General features: G+C 41.0%; 1 protein-coding gene across 4 annotated transcripts in view; it reads left to right on the forward strand.

Moving 5' to 3' along the window:
- Nucleotides 1–22,963, forward strand: part of TENM3 (teneurin transmembrane protein 3) — a 665,511-nt gene that overhangs the window by 479,358 nt on the left and 163,190 nt on the right. For all 4 annotated transcript variants that reach the window (XM_024194541.2, XM_024194516.2, XM_024194527.2 and 1 more), the window contains one exon: nucleotides 9,989–10,227. In XM_024194541.2, coding sequence (XP_024050309.1) covers nucleotides 9,989–10,227 — 239 coding nt within the window. The remainder of the gene's footprint in view (nucleotides 1–9,988; nucleotides 10,228–22,963) is intronic.

Here is a 22,963-nt window from a genome sequence, read left to right on the forward strand (position 1 = left end):
GAGGAAGGACTGCTAGGCAGAGATGGCGTTCACCTTTCGAGGAGGGGAAAGACCCTATTTGGACACAGACTGGCTAACCTAGTGAGGAGGGCTTTAAACTAGGTTCGACGGGGACAGGTGAGCAAAGCCCGCAGGTAAGTGGGGAACATGGAGACCTGGGAGATGGGTCGGAAACGAGAGGGAGTGTGGGCTATATTGGCAGAGAGAAAGGAGGGTCAGGACAAAACCGGGAGGAAAGATCAAACCAGTATCTTAGATGCCTATATACAAATGCGAGAAGTATGGGTAATAAGCAGGAAGAACTGGAAGTGCTAATAAATAAATACAACTATGACATTGTTGGCATCACTGAAACTTGGTGGGATAATACACATGATTGGAATGTTGGTGTGGATGGATACAGCTTGCTCAGGAAGGATAGACAGGGGAAAAAGGGAGGAGGTGTTGCCTTATATATTAAAAATGTACACACTTGGACTGAGGTAGAGATGGACATAGGAGACGGAAGTGTTGAGAGTCTCTGGGTTAGGCTAAAAGGGGTAAAAAACAAGGGTGATGTCATGCTAGGAGTCTACTACAGGCCACCTAACCAGGTGGAAGAGGTGGATGAGGCTTTTTTTAAACAACTAACAAAATCATCCAAAGCCCAAGATTTGGTGGTGATGGGGGACTTCAACTATCCGGATATATGTTGGGAAAATAACACAGCGGGGCACAGACTATCCAACAAATTCTTGGACTGCATTGCAGACAACTTTTTATTTCAGAAGGTTGAAAAAGCTACTAGGGGTGAAGCTGTTCTAGACTTGATTTTAACAAATAGGGAGGAACTCGTTGAGAATTTGAAAGTAGAAGGCAGCTTGGGTGAAAGTGATCATGAAATCATAGAGTTTGCAATTCTAAGGAAGGGTAGAAGGGAGAACAGCAAAATAGAGACAATGGATTTCAGGAAGGCGGATTTTGGTAAGCTCAGAGAGCTGATAGGTAAGGTCCCATGGGAATCAAGACTGAGGGGAAAAACAACTGAGGAGAGTTGGCAGTTTTTCAAAGGGACACTATTAAGGGCCCAAAAGCAAGCTATTCCGCTGGTTAGGAAAGATAGAAAATGTGGCAAAAGACCACCTTGGCTTAACCACGAGATCTTGCATGATCTAAAAAATAAAAAGGAGTCATATAAAAAATGGAAACTAGGACAGATTACAAAGGATGAATATAGGCAAACAACACAGGAATGCAGGGGCAAGATTAGAAAGGCAAAGGCACAAAATGAGCTCAAACTAGCTACGGGAATAAAGGGGAACAAGAAGACTTTTTATCAATACATTAGAAGCAAGAGGAAGACCAAAGACAGGGTAGGCCCACTGCTTAGTGAAGAGGGAGAAACAGTAACAGGAAACTTGGAAATGGCAGAGATGCTTAATGACTTCTTTGTTTCGGTCTTCACCGAGAAGTCTGAAGGAATGCCTAACCTAGTGAATGCTAATGGGAAGGGGGTAGGTTTAGCAGATAAAATAAAAAAAGAACAAGTTAAAAATCACTTAGAAAAGTTAGATGCCTGCAAGTCACCAGGGCCTGATGAAATGCATCCTAGAATACTCAAGGAGCTAATAGAGGAGGTATCTGAGCCTCTAGCTATTATCTTTGGAAAATCATGGGAGACGGGAGAGATTCCAGAAGACTGGAAAAGGGCAAATATAGTGCCCATCTATAAAAAGGGAAATAAAAACAACCCAGGAAACTACAGACCAGTTAGTTTAACTTCTGTGCCAGGGAAGATAATGGAGCAAGTAATTAAGGAAATCATCTGCAAACACTTGGAAGGTGGTAAGGTGATAGGGAACAGCCAGCATGGATTTGTAAAGAACAAATCATGTCAAACCAATCTGATAGCTTTCTTCGATAGGATAACGAGTCTTGTGGATAAGGGAGAAGCTGTGGATGTGGTATACCTAGACTTTAGTAAGGCATTTGATACGGTCTCGCATGATATTCTTATCGACAAACTAGGCAAATACAATTTAGATGGGGCTACTATAAGGTGGGTGCATAACTGGCTGGATAACCGTACTCAGAGAGTTGTTATTAATGGTTCCCAATCCTGCTGGAAAGGCATAACGAGTGGGGTTCCGCAGGGGTCTGTTTTGGGACCGGCTCTGTTCAATATCTTCATTAACGACTTAGATATTGGTATAGAAAGTACGATTATTAAGTTTGCGGATGATACCAAACTGGGAGGGATTGCAACTGCTTTGGAGGACAGGGTCATAATTCAAAATGATCTGGACAAATTGGAGAAATGGTCTGAGTTAAACAGGATGAAGTTTAACAAAGACAAATGCAAAGTGCTCCACTTAGGAAGGAAAAATCAGTTTCACACATACAGAATGGGAAGAGACTGTCTAGGAAGGAGTACGGCAGAAAGGGATCTAGGGGTTATAGTGGACCACAAGCTAAATATGAGTCAACAGTGTGATGCTGTTGCAAAAAAAGCAAACGTGATTCTGGGATGTATTAACAGGTGTGTTGTGAGCAAGACACGAGAAGTCATTCTTCCGCTCTACTCTGCTCTGGTTAGGCCTCAGCTGGAGTATTGTGTCCAGTTCTGGGCACCGCATTTCAAGAAAGATGTGGAGAAATTGGAGAGGGTCCAGAGAAGAGCAACAAGAATGATTAAAGGTCTTGAGAACATGACCTATGAAGGAAGGCTGAAAGAATTGGGTTTGTTTAGTTTGGAAAAGAGAAGACTGAGAGGGGACATGATAGCAGTTTTCAGGTATCTAAAAGGGTGTCATAAGGAGGAGGGAGAAAACTTGTTCACCTTAGCCTCTGAGGATAGAACAAGAAGCAATGGGCTTAAACTGCAGCAAGGGAGGTTTAGGTTGGACATTAGGAAAAAGTTCCTAACTGTCAGGGTGTTTAAACACTGGAATAAATTGCCTAGGGAGGTTGTGGAATCTCCATCTCTGGAGATATTTAAGAGTAGGTTAGATAAATGTCTATCAGGGATGGTCTAGACAGTATTTGGTCCTGCCATGCGGGCAGGGGACTGGACTCGATGACCTCTCGAGGTCCCTTCCAGTCCTAGAATCTATGAATCTATGAATCTATGAATCTATAATTTAATGGTGTCCAGTTTGCAAATTAATTCCAGTTCTGCAATTTCTCGTTGGAGTCTATTTTTGAAGTTTTTTTGTTGAAGAATTGCGACTTTTAGGTCTGTAATTGAGTGTCCAGGAAGGTTGAAGTGTTCTCCAACTTGTTTTTGAATGTTATAAGTCTTGATGTCTGATTTGTGTCCATTTATTCTTTTGTGTAGAGACTGTCTGGTTTGGCCAATATACATGGCAGAGGAGCATTGCTGGCACATGATGGCATATATCACATTGTTAGATGTGCAGGTGAACGAGCCCCTGATGGTATGGCTGATGTGATTAGGTCCTATGATGATGTTCCTTGAATAGATATGTGGACAGAGTTGGCAACGGGCTTTGTTGCAAGGATAGGTTTCTGGGTTAGTGTTTTTCTTGTGTGGTGTGTGGTTGCTGGTGAGTATTTGCTTCAGGTTGGGGGGCTGTCTGTAAGTGAGGACTGGCCTGTCTCCCAAGATCTTCAGGATAGGTTGTAGATCCTTGATGATGCACTGGAGAGTTTTAGTTGGGGGCTGAAGGTGACGGCTAATGGTGTTCTGTTACTTCCATTGTTGGGCCTGTCCTGTAGTAGGTGACTTCTGGGTACTCTTCTGGCTCTGTCAATCTGTTTCTTCACTTATTCTTAAAATGAACATGTGCTAGGTCATCAACCAAGACCGTTATACCATGAAATATATGGCAGAATGCGGGTAAAATAGAACAGGAGACATACAATTCTCCCCCAAGGAGTTCAGTCAGAAATTTAATTAATGGATTATTTTTTTAACGAGAATCATCAGTATGGAAGCATATCCTCTGGAATGGTGGCCAGAGCATGAGGGGGCATACAAATGTTTAGCATATCTGGCACATAAATACCTTGCAACACTGGCTACAAAAGTGCCATACAAATGCCTGTTCTCACTTTCAGGTGACATTGTAAATAAGAAGCAGGCAGTAGTATCTCCCGTAAATGTAAACAAACTTGTTTCTCTTAGCGATTGGCTGAAGAAGGACTAGAAATCAATATATTTGAAAATGTATAAAAACATCCTAAATATTTAATAAATTTCAATTGGTATTCTATTGTTTAACAATGTGATTTATCATGATTAATTTTTCAAATCGTGATTAATTTTTTTGAGTTAATCACGTGAGTTAACTGCAATTAATTGACAGCCCTAATTAAAATGTTTCTTCCTAATATAGTAATACAGACATGAGTAATATTGTACTCCTCTGAATGCGGTAGGGTTTTATATAGTGGATAGGATTTTCTTCAGTATCTAAAGTGAGAGTTTTTGGTATAAGATTTTCATAAAAAGAAAGCAGTTCTGAATCACCTTCCCTTTGATGAACACCTACCACTTACTTTTCTGGATCTTACTTGGCTTGTTGAGTATTCCCGTTGATGGTCTGCACCATAACATCCTTGAATGGTTTTGTAATCTGTTCCCATAGTTCAGAAGATGCAATTTTCAATTAAGTTGATCTTGCTGTCCAACTCCTGCACTTTTTCATCATGTATTTTTTTCCATCCTGGCTTCCAAATTAGTAAATTTAGCTGAGGTTACCTCAGTTTTATTTTCCACAGGGTAAATGGCAGCACAGAGAATATCTTGGGATATTGTTGGGAGTGAAACCACTCCAGTATTCTTTGGACCAAAAACTGTCTAGAAATGTCAGCAGGTGCAGCCAATCACATGGTGCTGAGAGATGCCATAGGTTCAGTTTTTTTATTTTACTTTTATTCATATGTTCATATCTCCAGATTCAGCATCTCTGAAGATTTTGATGACATATTTATTTTTTCTTTCAGTCATTCAGTGAAAGAAACTAAAAAAAGTGGCTGCTATTGATAAAATAATCAGGAACACCCACCTACTTCTTAGCTGCCAACTCAGTCTTTGCCCCCAAGAGTTTGTTTTTATAAAATAACAAACTCTTTTAAATACAGTAGAGCTGTGACAAATCTGTGTTTTGGAATTGCTGGATACTAAAAACTTGAGCCCCTAAAATGATCAAATATCAGCTAAATTTTTAAATAGAAATATATTTTACATCATGATAAAAATGGAGAAGTGAATTGATTCATTTAATTAAACACTGGATAGCATTACTTTGAGAAGTGCCAATGTTTTTTATTAGAATTCTGCCGTCTAAGTTTTAATAAAATATTAAAATTGTCACTTGCATGCAAATCAAGTAAGTGCTTGTAAGATAATCAATTTTTAAATGAAGATCTGCAATTATAGATGATATAAGCTTTCTGTGAGATGAGACAGACTATAATTTGTCGTTTAAGTCAATGCCTGGTGAAGTACAATATACACAGTTTAATCTTTAGAAATTAATTGCTCAGATACCTTTCTGATGAACATGCTATAAAAGCATAGGCAGGTGGGTAAAATCAATTGTGGGCAAATTATATTCTGAGAGTACAAGGCTTTCCACACTATCTGGAAACAGCCTGGATTTGTTGTCAGACATAGCATCCTTCTGAACATCTCATAGGAAACATTAGTTAGCAAGGGGTCAGAGGAAAGAAATAGGTGTACAAGACATGGAAGTCTGATAGTGTTATACTTTCAATATTTAACATTTTGAGTTAATACCCCTGGAGAGACTGCAATGACATTTACCTAGTAACTCCACTCATTAGAAATAGAGAGATCCAAACAAATTTCCTTCACCAAGAGTTGTTTCTTTTGTCTTTATTTCACCTCTTTTGGTATTTTTTGCCTGACATTCTTCAGCCAGCCTGTGTGTGTGGCCACTCTGGTATTGTATTGATGTGATTTAGAGCAGAAGGGGGAAGAGCTTACAGTGAGAAGCCACACTGTGTGCTTACCTCAGATTCCACAGTGCTGAACTCTCAAATACAAAAGACAGAATTTTCTTTTATTTCCTTGATGCCTGAGGTAGACTGTCAGAGCCTTGACAGCTGGCACCATCACAGATACCCAGGCGTCTCCCAAATTTATCAGTGAGATTAACTCCTCAAAGGGCTTAAGTATTTGGATCAGAGTCTCTGCTAGGCTCTGCTGTACAAGCACCTCAGCTTTCACTTTTTCTGAGAAAAAAGTGATTAGAGCCTGGTTTTTCTCTACCAAGCTTTTGTAGGATAGAATATATGGAGTCCAATTTGACAGCTTGGTAAGACCCATTTGCAGCCTTTGGAGCCTAGAAACAGCACCAGAAGAATGCTTAAAATGGCAGATCAGTCCAGCCAAACCAACTGCATATTTTGCATGGAAGTTTGTTTTAAAAACAGCATTATTAGTATAATGCTATTGAATGTGCTTTGGCCACCCAAAGTGGCATACATTAACATAAAAAATCTTTCGCCATGTTTGTCATTCAGCACAAAAAACAGCCATACTGTGTCAGACCGATGGTCCATCTAGCCCAGTATCCTGTCTTCTGACAGTGGTCAATGCCAGGTGCCCCAGAGAGAAAGAACAGGGCAATTGTCAAGTGATCCATCTCCTGTCGTCCACTCCCAGCTTCTGGCAAACAGACGCTAAGGACACTCACAGCATGGTGTTGCATCCCTGACCATCCTGGTGAATAGCCATTGATGGACCTATCCTCCATGAACTTTTCTAGTTCTTTTTTGAACCCTGTTATAGTTTTGGCCTTCACAACATATCCTGTCAATGATTCCACAGGTTGACTGTGCGTTGTGTGAAGAAATACTTCCTTTAGTTTGTTTTAAACCTGCTGCCTATTAATTTCATTGGGTGACCCCTAGTTCTTATGTTACGTGAAGGAGTAAATAACACTTCCTTATTTACTTTCTCCACACCAGTCATGATTTTATAGACCTCAATCATATCTCCCCTTAGCCGTCTCTTTTCCAAGCTGCAAAGTCCCAGTCTTTTTAATCTCTCCTCATATGGAAGCTGTTCCATACCCCTAATCATTTTTGTTGCCCTTCTCTATACCTTTCCCAATTCTAATATATCTTTATTAAGATTGGACGACCAGATCTGCACACAATATTCAAGATGTGGGTATAGCTAGATTTATATAGAGGCATTATGATTTTCTGTCTTATTATCTATCCCTTTCCTAATAATTCCTAACATTCTGTTAGCTTTTTCACTGCCATTGCATATTGAGCAGATGTTTTCAGAGAACTATCCACAGTTACTTCAAGATCTCTTTCCTGAGTGGTCATTTTGTATGTATTGCTGGGATTATGTTTCTAATGTGCATTACTTTGCATTTGTCAACACTGAATTTCATCTGCCATTTTGTTGCCAGTAACTCAGTTTTGTGAGATCCCTTTGTAACTCTTTACAGTCTGATTTGGACTTAACTATCTTGAGCAATTTTGTATCATCTGCAAATTTTGCCACCTCACTGTTTACCCCTTTCTCCAGATCATTTATGAATATGTTGAACAGCACTGGTCCCAGTACAGACCCCTGGGGGACACCACTATTTACCTCTCTCTATTCTGAAAGCTGACCATATATTCCTACCATTTGTTTCCTATCTTTTAACCAGTTACGGATCGATGACTGCTTAGTTTGCTTAAGAACCTTCGGTCAGGGACCTTGTCAAAGACTTTCTGAAAGTCCAAGTACACTGTATCCACTGGGTCACCCTTGTTCACATTTGTTGACCCCTTCAAAGAATTTTAATAGATTGGTGTGGCATGATGTCCTTTTACAAAAAACGTGTTGATTCTCTGCCAACAAATTTTGTTCATCTATGTGTCTGATAATTCTGTTCTTTACTATAGTTTCAACCAGTTTGCTTGATACTGAAGTTAGGCTTACCCGCCTGTCATTGCCATGGTCGACTCTGGAGCCTTTTTTAAAAATTGGCATCACATTAGCTATCCTCCAGTCATCTGGTACAGAAGCTGATTTAAATGATGCTTTACATACCACAGTTAGTAGTTCTGCATTTCATATTTGAATTCCTTCAGAATTCTTGGGTGAATAGCGTCTAGTCCTGGTGACTTATTACTGTTTAATTTATCAGTTTGTTCCAAACCCTCCTGAAATGACACCTCAATCTGAGACAGTTCCTTAGACTTGTCACCTAAAAAGAATGGCTCAGGTGTGAAGAATGATGCAAAGAATTCATTTAGTTTCTCTGCAGTGGGTTTATCTTCCTTGAGTGCTCCTTTAGCACCTCGATCGACCAATGGCTCCACTGAATGTTTAGCAGGCTTACTGCTTATGATGTACTAAAAAAATTTTTGCTTTTAGTTTTTGAGTCTTTGGCTAGTTGCTCTTCAAATTCTCTTTTGTCCTGCCTAATTATACTTTTACACTTGACTTGCCAGAATTTATGCTCCTTTCTATTTTCCTCAGTAGGATTTAACTTCCAGTTTTTAAAGGATGCCTTTTTGCCTCTAACCACTTCTTTTACTTTGTTGTTTAATCATGGTGGCACTTTTTTGGTCCTCTTACTATGTTTTTTTAATTTGGAATATACAGTTAATTTGAGGCTTTATTATGGTGTTTTAAAAAAGTTTCCATGCAGCTTGCAGGCATTTCACTTTTGGGACTGTACCTTTTAATTTCTGTTTAACTAGCTTCCTCATTTTTGTGTAGTTCCCCTTTCTGAAGCTAAATGCTATGTGGTGGGCTTCTTTGGTGTTCCCAGATCTGCCGTCATTACCAGTAGCCTTAATATTGTTTACAAGTGAAGTTCCTTATGCTGCCATGCAGTTATATTTGAGATGCTGCTGTTTTCCCTGTATCAGGGTAATTGCACCATTATCCCCCTTGTCCCTAGTCTGCTCTTGGAGTGCCCAATCAGGTCTTAGGTCTCCAGCTGTTACGGGTCTCTGGGCAAAGAGCCTTGTCCCTCTCCTGTCTGACTAGGGATTTTGGAAGGGCACAGCTCCCTGCCTTACACTATGGTAAAGACCAGTGCCTGTGCATTGCTTTTTCTCCAAGGGCTATGAACAGTATATTGCCAGCAATTCCAAGTTACTATGCAGCTCTTTCTAAGCAAGCACATTTGTTCTTAAGGTAAAAGCATTATAGAGAAAACATAATAAATATACCAGGAGTCACTCATCAATCTTATGGGACCCTCTTAGGCCAAAGCATTCCCACTCTTTTGAAAGGATTTGGGAGCCCCATTGGACAGAAGGTTCTGTTCATTTCCTGGGTCAGAAAGAAGACCCTGGGTCTGTTCAAGCTCATCCTTTTATACCAAAAGCCCTTTCTTTGTCTCCTACTCTCTGGACCAATATATTTAACGACCCAAGGTCGTGCTTCTCTGGAGTTACCGACAATCCCCAAGGTAATCACCCCCACTGTTTTTAGTTCCTGGAGGAACTCTGGTAATTCTCACCGATGGAGCAGAACATAGTCATACATGAAACCATACATAATTTTAACACAGGAGTATCCAAAGATACTGCATGGGGTTTCAATATCTGTCACACCCTGTATTTAGACTAAGAAACAATTGTGATAGAGGTGTGGTATCTGGAAAACATTGACTTTTTAATCCTGATCACTGTAGTATGTGACATAGTTTTATAACATAGGATTCAGACGAAAAAATGCCTGTCCACACTTGTCAGGGAATTTGGCAAGAACTCTGCTAGCTACACTGCCTACATTATTGTAGTTAGTATGGTTCTGGTCCCTCTGTGGACAGAGTATGTATCACAAATATTTTCACTTGTACTTTAAAAATATGCTGTTTTTTCTATGTAAGTGTTTTGCAGTGTATTGGTTTCAAGAATTTATGTAGGTTGAAAAAAAATTTAAGATATTAAGAAAAAAAGGCAAACAGCTTTAAGGAGAACCAAAAATGTCTCTGCCTGTTCCATTTGTTTATTTATTATTGTGTTTTAATATAGTCTTTTTCTTCCACAGGCATTTCTTATTCAAAACAGGAACAGGGACAACACCACTGTTCAGTACTGCAACACCAGGTTACACAATGGCATCTGGCTCTGTTTATTCCCCCCCTACTCGGCCACTACCTAGAAATACACTATCAAGAAGTGCTTTTAAATTCAAGAAGTCTTCAAAGTACTGTAGCTGGAAATGTACTGCACTCTGTGCTGTAGGAGTCTCAGTGCTACTGGCAATACTGCTATCCTACTTTATAGGTAAGTTCTAGTTTATATGATTATTATCACCATAAATCTGGATGTCTGTTTTGTTGGTTATATATGGACTATGCCCAACTGTACAATATAAAGCTTTATTTTTATCAGTGGTTTCTGGTAACAGCTTAAACCTTCAGAGCAATTTAATTGAAAGTCTCATTCTTTAGATAGGATCTAAAAAAATTAAGTACTTTGCAAGTATTTTTCAGCAGAATAGCAGTTGAAATACCTTTTAAAAAAAAAAAGACGATAAATCAGAAATGTCAAATTTTTAAGGTATATAAAATATAAGCTGTAAAAGCCTGTAGTTCACACTTAATTTCCAACATGTGTATTGTATATTCTCTGTTTTCCTCCCCATCAAGCATAATTTACCTTATTTAGCATTTAAATTTTTTGTTGTTGTTAGTTATTATGATATCATGTATTTGTATTTAGGTAGTGATCAAAGGATTACTAAACACTTCAAGCAGAAACAGGTATTTATTATCTGTCTAAACAGATGACATAAAGACAAAAAAGTGGGAAAAATAATGTTTTTTCTCTGTCTGTCCTATTTTTAAATGGTTTTATATTTTGCCTCATTGTCTGTTAAATTATCATTTAAGTTGTTTCTTCCTCTTCTTTCTTGCCACTTCCCTATTCGGGGTCGGTGAGTTTTATAGCCTTCTTCCAAGACTCATGCTCATGTCGTGTAAATTGGTCTCTCTAATGTCCGCTGATATCTGGTCCATGTACCAAGCCTTTGGCCTCTCCTTTGGTCATTTTCCATCCACGATCATTGCAAGAGCTATCCTACCAATATACCTCTCAGGTTTCCACTGAACATGTCCATACCATTGTAGCCTAGCCTCCCTCAATTTGTGTTCGATTGAGGCAATCTGCATTAGGTACCTTACATCCTTGTTTCATTTCCTGTCAGAGTGTAGAACCATTTGATCATCTCAGCATCTTCATTTCTGTAGTGGAGAGCATACTGATTTCTTTTCTTCTGGCGGGCCAACTCTCTATTCCATACTTTAGGATGGGTTGAATTACAGTTCTATATACTGTACCTTTTAACTTTATTGGCATCTTTTTAGCACAGACAACTGGGGTCAGCTCAAGCCACTTGCACCAAGCAATTTGGTATGATGCCAGGCATCACTCAGAAAGGCACCATTATCAGCAACTATTGATCCTAGGTATTTACATTATTTCACTCTTCTAAGCCTGTAATATCCTTTATGATGAGTCCTCCTTCCTCAAGTTATCAAAGCCTCAGTCTTACTGATGCTCACTGTAAGTCCCGCTTGCCCAAAACTTTGTTGCCCACTTTTCAAAGTTGGTCTGCAAAGTCTCACAATCTTCAGCGCATATTTCTTAAGGGTACATCTCCACTGCAAAAAAACCCTGCACAGCAGCAGCTCAGAGCCCGGATCAACTGACTCGGGCTCCCAGGGTTCACATTGTGGGGCTACAAATAGCAGGGTAGATATTCCCACTCAAGCTGGAGAAAGGGCTCTGAGGCCCTTCTGCTTTGTTGAGTTTCAGAGCATGGTCTGCAGCCCACTGTTGTTTTAAGCCCCATAGTGCAATTTCAGTGAGCCAGAGTCAGTTGACCCAGGCTCTGAGACTTGCTGAGACACTTTTTTTTTTTTTTGCAGTGTAGACATACCCTAAGTCTTAAGCAAATCACACACTCCAAGGTGGCTCCCTTCATATATTCTCACTTATCACACCCAGAACAACTGCAAACAAAACAGAGCTCTGGGCTGAGCCCTGATAAAGGCCAATGTTTCCTGGAAATTCTTTGCTGTGAGCCCCATTTGATTTTGACTACGGTAATCACTCCATCATCCATATCCCGGATAAGACAGCCATATCCCTCTGTGCTCTCCTTCACAAACTTCACCAAAGTAATCTCTTGGTACCCAATTGTACGACTTCTCCAAATCCACAAGGACCATACCCAGTTACCTTCTCTTTTCTCTGAACTTTTCCATGAGGATTCAAAGAACAAATATGACATCAATTGTACTCCATCCCAGCGTAAATCAATGCTGACCCTTCCAAATTTCCAGTTCCACACAGATATTTTTCAATAATCTTCTCCTGTGCTTTCATGGGATCTGATGTCATCTTAATTGGGCAATAATTACCACACACTGCAGTATCTCCTTTATGTTTAAAAATGTGAACCACAAAGGTTTTATGCCATTCATGCGACATTTTCTCTTTTTTAAGTATATCATTGAATAGACTTGTAAAATACTTGACACTTTCGTTTCCCAATAACTTAAATATCCTCCGATACATCATCCAGCCTAGGTGCTTTCTCCTTTTTCATTTTCCTAAGTGCCTCTACAATCTCTTCCTCTTATACAATCTATTATGATCCTGTTCATTTAAGTTATTTAATTTCACAAATATTGAACATTAAGCATTATATAAATCTAGATTTACCTAATTATGGGAGAGTGCTTCTTCTATTGATGTCGTTAAGAAAACTCATTGACTTCAATGAGAGTTGGATCAGGACCTTAATGTATTTTCTGCTACTTCTGTGTCTATGACCAGTTTATGAATATTGGTACCTCTGAGCCAATGAATGGCTTTATGAGCTCTTTCAGGATCTATGATAAAAACTAACTTATCAAGTTAATACAAAAATAGGCTTTATATCTGCAATATGAAAATCAGTAGAACTGAAATTACTGTCCTGTTTGGTTAATAAGAAGTTTAAACCACTGTGATTATGGAACGATAAATGTACAAATCTAACTTTTGAAAGCCATATTTGTTGCTCTCTGATCCATATGCCCAGACAAGGGAGGAAAATATCAAGGGGGAAGTTATTCTTTTTTATCAATGTAAATTAATAATCAAACCCAGAGGGGCTTATGATCCGTAAATCTTCATTGCCTTTGTTGAAACAGGCTTGTTAAATTTCAGTCCAAGCCACAGCTTAAGCTGAATAAAGCCTTTGAAGTAGCTCTTACTTGGACTGAAGCCACTGTGAACAATGCAAGAAATTTGACTGCTGAGTAATAGGAGAAATTCTTTTCCCCTGTGGCAGAATACAACTCCCAAAGCAGCATTTCCAGTCTCCCTGTCAGCCTGGAGACCTGTCTAGGAATCCAGCTCAAGTCTCATGCATGGCAGACCAATCTGTTTCCTAGCTGAATTTTGTTTTTTCTTCATTGGTCATACACACTGGTCTGTTTATATAAATAAGTGATTCAGAGGTAGGCTTCTGGCATAGAATTTTTTAAATAATAATCACATTTATAAAACTTCAAGATTAAAAGTGCTCAGTCACAGACTTTGAGTCAGCATTTCTAGTTATTACAATCAAACATATTTTTTATATATCAATGTCTGTTTGGGATTTGGGGAAAAGTTGGTACAATAATTTGAAGATAATGGATGTAATTGCAATGTTAACATCAGCTAAAATTTTGAAGTGGCTTTATTAGATTTTAGGCAGTATTAAATGTGAGACATCTCTGTGAGAAGGAGAGACTGTAGAAGAGTGGTAAACGAAAGTAAAATACCAAGGGCTTGTAAGCCCCAAAGAGCTAAAACACTTATGAGTCTGAATGTCACAAAAAGATAACTTTACTGGACTATTCGTGCCAAAGACACATTCAGAAATATAGGCATGTCTAATTTAAAAAAAGAATGTAACTTTCCAAGAAGAGAGAGTTTTCAACCCTACACATTATTCACATACTATTGTTGAAAACAAGTGAAACTGTTCTACATTTCATGGGCATGAGCTAGTTCATATGCTTGCTGAAATAAACAATGCACAGGAGCCTCCTTCTATACATAGTCAATAGGGATCTCTTTGCCTACTGGTGATATTCCACACATTTCAGCTAACTCAGCAAACTGAATGTAAAATGCAGCACCTAGGGACACTTGCTAGAGAATTTTGGCTCCATAAAGCTATGACTGGATTACACTTATTCATATATGTGGTTTTCCCATCTCTGCAGATGTAATATCAAAAATACCCTGCATTTAATAAGCCATCCATGTATAATTCCATGTAAGTAATATAAGATGGACATATTCTTCATTTTATTTAACCGTTTCATAACACCAAGTGTGAGAGAAAAGACTCAATGGAAAATTGCTTATAAAAGTTAGATTGGACTGTGACATGTTTCTCAACAAATGTAGGGGAACACATCATGCTCTGACTTGTCCACTGAGGTGGCATGTGACATCTGTAAAGCCAGTTTGTGACATGTTTTTTTAATTTCACAGAGAGGCATTGCCACAAGCTATGAAATGCTGCCGCCAGTACTGCAAAATATGCCAGTACATATTGATAAGGTCTGTAGTACTGCAGACACAAGTAATCTAATTTGTGATTGTGGCAGTCACAAATGGACATGAGCAAGGGAGGAAGTAATAGATCCCACCTCTAGCAATAGTGATGTAGCTTCTCAATCAGCTCCTTCCCAGAAAAGGAGAGAGATAAACAGGCCACGTCCATGCTTACTTTTAGTCACTGAAGATCTGGGGTGAAGAAAGTTGCTTTGGATTCCACTGCCCCAGCATAAATAACACGATGCAGAAGAGACAGTTTGCTAGACCTCATCTCTATCCCTGCTTAACTGTTCAGTCATTTAGGCTAGCCAGTGGAGGGGTGCTATATTAAAAGCCTCAGCTGTCTTGTTGTGACCATGAGGAGGGTCATAAAAATTATCAGGGTTCACAATTGTATTACAGTCTCAAGCAAAGAAAATATCGCACCCTTACTGTATAAGGTCAAGTATCCTTTGATAATCTCTTAAACACACAAATAAATTATATACGTTTGTTGTTAGCACTGATACATTTTTAGCCTTACTTTTATAGTAAATGAAGGGTGTCATGAACATTTTTGATTTTGGATACAGAGTTGACACCCTGAAAAGGATGAGAAAAACTGGGATAGACAAAGATGTGGTGTAAAAAATGCAATAGGGGAACATGGGGCAACAAAGAGAGGAGGGAAAGAGGCCACATATGAGGGATTGGAAGATTGGATTGGAGCCAAAATATATTTCCAGAGGAGAGGATTGGATCCATTGAACAACTCCTTGGAAGTGAGATAGTGGGGAGAGGAGAGGGGGATATTAAAGAATATAAATAAATACAAATTGCTTTGCTTTTGAGTAGAGAATGAACTTGAATTTCTTTTAGCAACTGGTGTAGTTAACCATCATCAGCAATTGGATCTGTAGCCAAGAAAGAACTCAGAGGAAAACATACTCTAATCCCTCAAAAAAAAATTAGATTCTTCAGGTGATGGTACCTATGTGTAGTCCACTTTAGATGGGCATGTGCTTGAGGCTGGAAGATTTTTGCTAGCAGCATCTGTTTGTCCACACTTGTACCCTTCTCCTCCTCATGCGCTGAACAGAGGGCATAAGGGACAGTGCAAACTAACTGCCTCTCCAGTTCCTTTCTACTACCTGTAGTCTGAGATGGAACCTCTTCAGCATCTGCAGCATTAGCAAGCATTCTTCAAACTTGTAATTATGTATAAATAGTTTTTAGATAAATACATTTTAGACAGTTTTAAAATTAGTGTAGTTTTTAGTGGTTCCAAACTTCAGGGTCTTCCCCTTAGCCGACCTCTCCCCCATCCTTTAGAGGCATCTACTATGCCCAAGGATCCTGGGATACAATTGGTCTGCCTTTGGGCCTTTCTGATCAGTGATGACCACTACAAATGCCTCTGCTGTCGTCTCTCGAAAACCCACATCCCCTCGAAGTGGAGCATTTGCGGATCCATTCCAAGCAGAATCTGCCAAGCCTGTGAGTATAGGCTATCGTCAGCTATGGACTAATCTATTCAAATTCTTTGAGGGAGTCAATAAACATGTGGACAAGGGTGATTCAGTGGATATAGTGTACTTGAACTTTCAGAAAGCCTTTGATAAAGTCCCTGACCAAAGACTCTTAAGCAAAATAGGCAGTCATGGATCAGTAACTGGTTAAAAGATAGGAAGCAAAGGGTAGGAATAATTGGTCAGTTTTCAGAATGGAAAGAAGTAAATAGTGGTGTCCCCCAAGAGTCTACTGGAACCAGTGCTATTCAACATATTCATAAATAATCTGGGAAAAGGGGTAAACAGTGAGGTGGCAAAGCTTGCAGATGATACAAAATTATTCAAAATAGTTAAATCCAAAGCAGACTCTGAAGAGTTACAAAGTGATATCACAAAACTGTGTGATTGGGCAACAAAATGGCAGATGAAATTCAGTGTTGGTAAATGCAAAGTAATGCATTTGGAAAACATAATCTCAATTATACATACAAAATTATCTAAATTAGCTATTACCACTCAGGAAAGAGATATTGAAGTCAATGTGGATAGTTCTCTGAAAACCTCTGCTCAATATGCAGCAGCAGTCAAAAAACCTAACAGAATGTTAGGAACCATTAGGAGAGGGATAGATAACAAGACAGAAAATATCAGAATACCACTATGTAAACCTATGTACACCCACCATCTTGAATACTGAATGCAGTTATGGTCACCCCATCTCAAAAAACATATATTAGAACTGGAAAAGATACGGAGAAGGGCATCAAAAATTATTATGGGTATGGAACAGCTTCCATATGAGGAGAGATTAATAAGACCGGGACTATTCAGCTTGGGAAAAAGATGTCTAAGGGGCGGGGGGCATGATTGAAGTCTATATAATCATGACAGGTCACCCAATTGAATTAATAGCAGGTTTAAAACAAACAAAAGGAAGTATTTCTTCACACAATTCACAGTCAACCTGTGAAACTCATTGCTGGGGGATGTTGCAAAGGCCAAAACTATAAATGGGTTAAAAAAAGAATTAGAAAAGTTCATAGAAGATAGGTCCATCAATGGCTGTTAGGCAAGATGGTCAGGGATGCAACCACATGGGCTGAATGTCCCTAAGCCTCTAGCTGCCAGATGCTGAGACTGGACAATAGGGGATGGATCACTTGAGGATTGCCCTGTTATGTTCATTCCCTTTGAAGCATCTGGCATTGGCCACTGTTGTAAGTCAGGATACTGGGCTAGTTGGACCATTGGTCTGCCCACTATGGGCATTCTTACGGTCTTATTGAGGCTCCATTCTGAACCTGGCCCATCAGCCCCTCCTCCATACATCAGACAAAGGCATTGAGAAGTGCCCCTCTGAGTATACTGGTGTCTGGTTCCGAAGTTGATAAGAGAAAAGCAAAGCACTTCTCCAAATGGGGACATAAAGAGAGTAGGAAACACGCTTGCAAGAAGTGAGAGAAACCCCCCTCTAGATCCTCATCCAAAAAGAAGACCTCTTCTCCTACACCCATCAAGTTGAGTTAGACTCTGTGCCCCGATACAGGAGTGTCAGGAGCTTACAAGGAGTATGGTGTACTGTTCTCTTGGCTTCGAAGGGAAAGAGCATCCTGAAACCAATGTTAACCACAGGAGTGGGACTGTCCTTGGTACTGACAAGAGAAAAATGACAGTGAAGGCCTCCAATTTCATTAATACCAACACAGCATGAAAAGACTGGAACAATACCAACAGTGCTGGCACCACAGAAAGAAAGAAGTCCAATCCATTCCTTTGTGTCAGGACATAAATACTCTGCACCTCAGGATGTTGCCATGTACACAGACCTAGGTATTCCTAGGAACTGATCCTTACCAGGGAGGTCCACACATCAGTGGTTTAGGGCATGCCTATGTATTGTCACCAATACCATCTACCAGCAGGGGCATAATAAGCCCCCCCCCCAGTACTAATGGGTGCCATGGATTTGAAGCCTCCTCCTCCAACTTGGGCATCAGTTGGAGAGCGTCACCTCTCCCATCAAGGTAAGGAGTCAGACCACACAGAGGATCTAGTGTCATGGGCACTGTCCCTCTCACCTACGAAGGACTATGCACCTCAGGACCTATGGACCTTTCTCCATGGGAACAGCCCAATTTCAGTTTCACCCCTCACACTGGCCTTATTGAGTTCTAGGGGTCCATACATGCAACATCCCAAATCCTTATGATCCCACTTGGAATCTAGACTATCCTCCTCTCTCTGAGAAGATCCTACACCTCCACAAGATCTAACAGAGGAAGAGGAGAACCAGATCAGGTGGAATCATAAGCTCCACCAGGGTTGTCATCTTCATCCCCATACAAGGCGGTTGCACCAGCCTTGCCATCACTGCCTGATGACTACTGGTGATTTCAAGATCTATTGATCTACACTCAAAATCCCTCTGGAGGAAGCGTAGGACACCCCCCTGTAGGACAACTATTGGACATTCTCCAGACCACTGGTCCCAGTAAAGTGGCACTTAAAATTAGTGAAGCCCTCTGAGAACTGACTACAGCAGACTGGCACACTCAAGCCACTTGTGCCCCCACTCCAAAAAGTACAAAGCAGAAGTACTTTATGCCATATAAGGGAGCAGTATTTTTATTTACACACCCTAATTCACTAGTCGTCCCAGCTATCACTGAAAAAAGCAGACAATAGCATCCTAGATCTACACCTTCTGAAAAAGAAAGCTAAATGCTTAGACCTTTTTGAAAGAGAGTCTTTTACTTTGGCAGGCTTATACTTCCATAGTGAACTATGAAGCCTTAATGTTATAATATGATTTTATTAATTATACTAAGTTTACAGAATTCACTAACAAATGTCTCCAAGAGGGTCAGCTGCAATTCCAAGCTCTCACTGAAGGGGATAAAGTGCTAGCCAGATTGGCCCTCCAGTCCTCCGTCAATGCATCAGATACAGCTTCCTGCTCAATGGTGATTGCTATAGTCATGTGTCAGGCATTGTGGCTCTAGTCCTCCAAGTTTCCCAAAAAAGTCCAATCCACGGTGGAGGATCTGCCCTTGGAAGGAAACAATTTGTTTAGTGAAAAGACATATGAATCACTACATTCCCTAAAGGACTCAAGGGCCACCTTCCACTTGGTGGGCATCTGTACTCTAGCACCATAGATAAAATACCAGAAATCTGATCCCTACAAAAAACAACTAGCCCCTCAATCCATCTACTATCAAATGGTTTACAAGCTGCCCTGGAAGCAGCAGAGAGTGCAGTGTAGCAAACATAATGTTCCCCCGATTCTCCCTTTCAACCCCAGCCATCCACCAGGAAACACTTTTGACAGGACATTGAGAGCTGTGGATCAGTCCCTCTGCCACATCTATTTGTTTGGGACTCCGGAACTCAGTTTGGGGGATGCTTAACTTGCTTTTCCCTGATCTGTCCCCTTATAATGACATAAATGGGTCCTGGAAATAATCGCCACTAATTACACCATAGAGTTCCTCTCCCTTCCCTCTCCAAACCTTCCCTCTGTGTCACCCCTTAGGGGTTCCTCTCACAAGAGGATGCTCAGGCAAGAAGTAAACTTCCTGTTCCACCTGGGAGCCATGGGGGAAAGTATTTTATTTGAAATAGTTCCTTGTCTCCCAGAAGAAAGGAGAATGGAGACCCATTTTGGATCTCAGATGGTTGGATGTCTACATCTGCAGCTTGAAGTTCAGGATGATCACCTTGGCCTCCATAACTCCCTCACTAGACAAGGACAGTTGGTTCATAACTCTTGACTTAAAGAACACTTATTTCCATACAGACATCCAGCCTGCACACAGGAGATTCCTGAGATTCATTGTGGGTCAGGGCCACTACCAATACAAAGTGTTCCCTTTGGGCAAAAATGCTATTGGTAGTGGCAGCCCATCTCTGCCACCATGACTTGTCAGTTTTTCCCTATCTAGATGACTACTTGTGCACAAAGAAATCTCATCAAGAAGTATGGGTGACAACCTTATCCGTACTCAATTTCATATGTTCCTTGGGGCTTTGAGTAAACATAGACAAGTCCATTTAGTTCCCACACAGACTGTGGACTTCATGGAGGTGACCCTGGACTCTGTCAATGCCAAAGCATACGTACTGCAGAACAGATTTCCAGCTATGGAGGATCTCATCACTCAACTTTATCTGAGCCTCCAGATGACAGTTCAAACCTGTCTTATAGCCTCACGTACTTGTACTTATGTGACATCCTTCGTGAAATTTCATCTTCGATGTCTTCAGGCTTGGTTACAGAAAATTTATGTGCCAAACAAGCACAGCCTGGATAAGCTAGTCTTGCTATCCCACAGAGTTCAGGCTTCTCTCTCCTGGTGGGAGAACAAAGAGATAGTTTGTATGGGGGTTCCCTTTGTCCCTTCCCCACCCAAATAAAGACTGACCATAGGTGCCTCTGTTCCCCACTGTAGTTCAATCTGGATGAACGTATAGCACAAGTTACACGGAACCTCCAGGAATCCCAGTTATACATAAACCTCCTGGAGCTACAGGCAGGACTTGAGGCATGCAAAGAATTCCAACTGTTCATTCAGACCTTGCATGTCCAAGTCATGTTAAACAAGATCACCAGCAGCATATTACATCTGCAAACAAGGAGGAGAAAGGTCCATCCCTTTTTGCGAAGAAGCAATCAATCTGTGGAACTGGTATATCCACCACCCAATCACCCTGTCAGCAGAACATCACTGATGATTACGATGTTAGTTTATATTCTTCGTAGGGATATCTTTAGGGACCATGAATGGTGGTAAAGAACATATTTCATCAGTGGGGGTCCCCATCTTCAGATCTCTTTGTGTCTCAAGAAGAAATGCCCAGTCTACTGCTCCAGGGCTGCACAAGTCACGGCTCCAGAAGAGATGCATTTCTAGTTCAGTGGCCAGGGCTACACCATCCCACCAATTCCTTTCTTACCTCGAATTCTGAGGAAGGTTAAGCAAGAAGGAGCATCAGTGATCTTGATTGGTCTTAAATGGCCCAGATAATTCTGGTTCCCCAGCATACTCCAGATTTCAGCACATCCATGCATGTGTGTCCATCTTTTCCTGGAGCTGTTGACTCAGGACATAGGCAAGATCAAACACCCCAATCCACCATCCCTACACCTAACAGCCTGATAGCTGGATGGATGATGAACCTGGAAAACTCACGCTCAAAGATGGTAGAATCTATCCTTAGCAATCTAGGAAGGATTCCACAAGGAAGTGCTATCCAGCAAAGTGGAAGAGCTTTTCTATTTGATGCCAACATTGCCAGATAATCCCAGAGAGTGCTTCACATCCCTGACATTTTGGACTATCTTCTCACTTAAAAACTTCAGGACTGTCTTTTGGCTCCCTGTGAGTGCACTTAGCCACATCCAGCAGAAAACTGCTTGGTCTTCAGCCATCCTATTACAGTATGGTTTCTAAAAGATCTCATCAGAATCTTTTCTCCGATAACTACACCATTATGGAATCTCAGTCTAGTTCTATTAGCATTATTTGCTCCATTTGAGCCCTTAGCCTCATGCTCCTTAGCCCTCCTGTCTATGAAGGTTGCCTTTTTGATTGCCATCACCTCAGCGAGAAGAGCAGGTGAACTGGAGGTCCTTATGACTGATCCATCTTACACTGTCTTCCACAGTGAGAAAGTTTCCCAGAGATTATACACAAGATTTCAGATTGATTTCAGGCTGCCTCCTACTGTTACAAGTTAACAGTGACCCCCTCCACGACAGTATGTGAGAGCCCACTGAACTAGAGCCCAGACTGCATCAGTAGCCTGATTTTAAGATATCCCTTTCCTGGATATCAGCAAAGCGGATACATGGGGCTGTGTTCACACATTTGCGAGACAGTTTTTGCATGTGCATGCTTCTACAACTGATGCGTCCTTTGGCAAAGCAGTCCTCCGATCCTCGCACCTTCCTCCTTAATGAATACTGATGAGTCACCCAGAATGGTGTACCTATCACTCTTGGGGGAATTCTGCGCCAAAAAAATAAAAATTCTGTGCCCAATATTTCAAAATTCTGCATATTTTATTTTTCAAAATAACACTATATAATCACGCTAGTTTCAGTTATTTTGGTAATTAATTCTGTCAGCAGCTATGTCTGTGAAAATACAGACAACAACAAAAAATACCCCAGGAGTCGAGAGTTAAAGAAACCCCAATGACAACCCCAGTTCCTGTTTATCTGTCCTCTTCCCCCCACCCTCCAGAGCTCAGCCATGGGGCACCCTCTCCAGCCCAGACACATGCATCCCCTCCCACCAGAGCCCAGCTGTGGGGCACCCCCCAGCCCAGATACCTATACCCCCTCTCCCCAGAGCCCAACCGCAGACCCCCCCCGGCCCAGATATCCATACCTCCTCCCCTGCAGAGCCCAGCTGTGGGGTGCCTCCCATCCCAGACACTCTCGCCCCTACCCCCAGAACCCAGCTGCAGAGTTCCCCCCCCATCCCAGAAACCCATGCCCCCTACCCAAAAAGTCCAGGGATCCAGAGGGAGAAACAGCCTGATGCTGCATCCTGTATGGAGTTTCCTGCACACCACCTCCTTCCTTCAGTGCATTTTCGGAACTGCAGCTGCTCGAAACCCTCCAGCGCCATCCCTCTTCCCCCAGCAGTGTCTTCTATTGGCGAGCTGGAGAGTCGAGCTCTGCTGGGTCCAGCAGCCCCTAGTGGCAGCCAGCAGCTCTTCAGCTCCAGTCTTGGGGGGAAGGAAATTCTGCACAGAACATTAATTCTGCAGTGGTACAGAATTCCTCCGGGAGTAACACATCATTCAAAGAAGAAAGGTTTCTTACCTTCTACAATAACTGGAGTTCTTCAAGATGTGTGGTCCCTATCTGTGTTTCACTACCCGTCCTCCTTCCTTTCTGCTGTGGAGCCTTG

This window comes from Terrapene carolina, unplaced genomic scaffold (assembly GCF_002925995.2).
Source record: "Terrapene carolina triunguis isolate 2854851 unplaced genomic scaffold, T_m_triunguis-2.0 Scaffold66, whole genome shotgun sequence".
Classification (NCBI taxonomy): domain Eukaryota; kingdom Metazoa; phylum Chordata; order Testudines; family Emydidae; genus Terrapene; species Terrapene triunguis.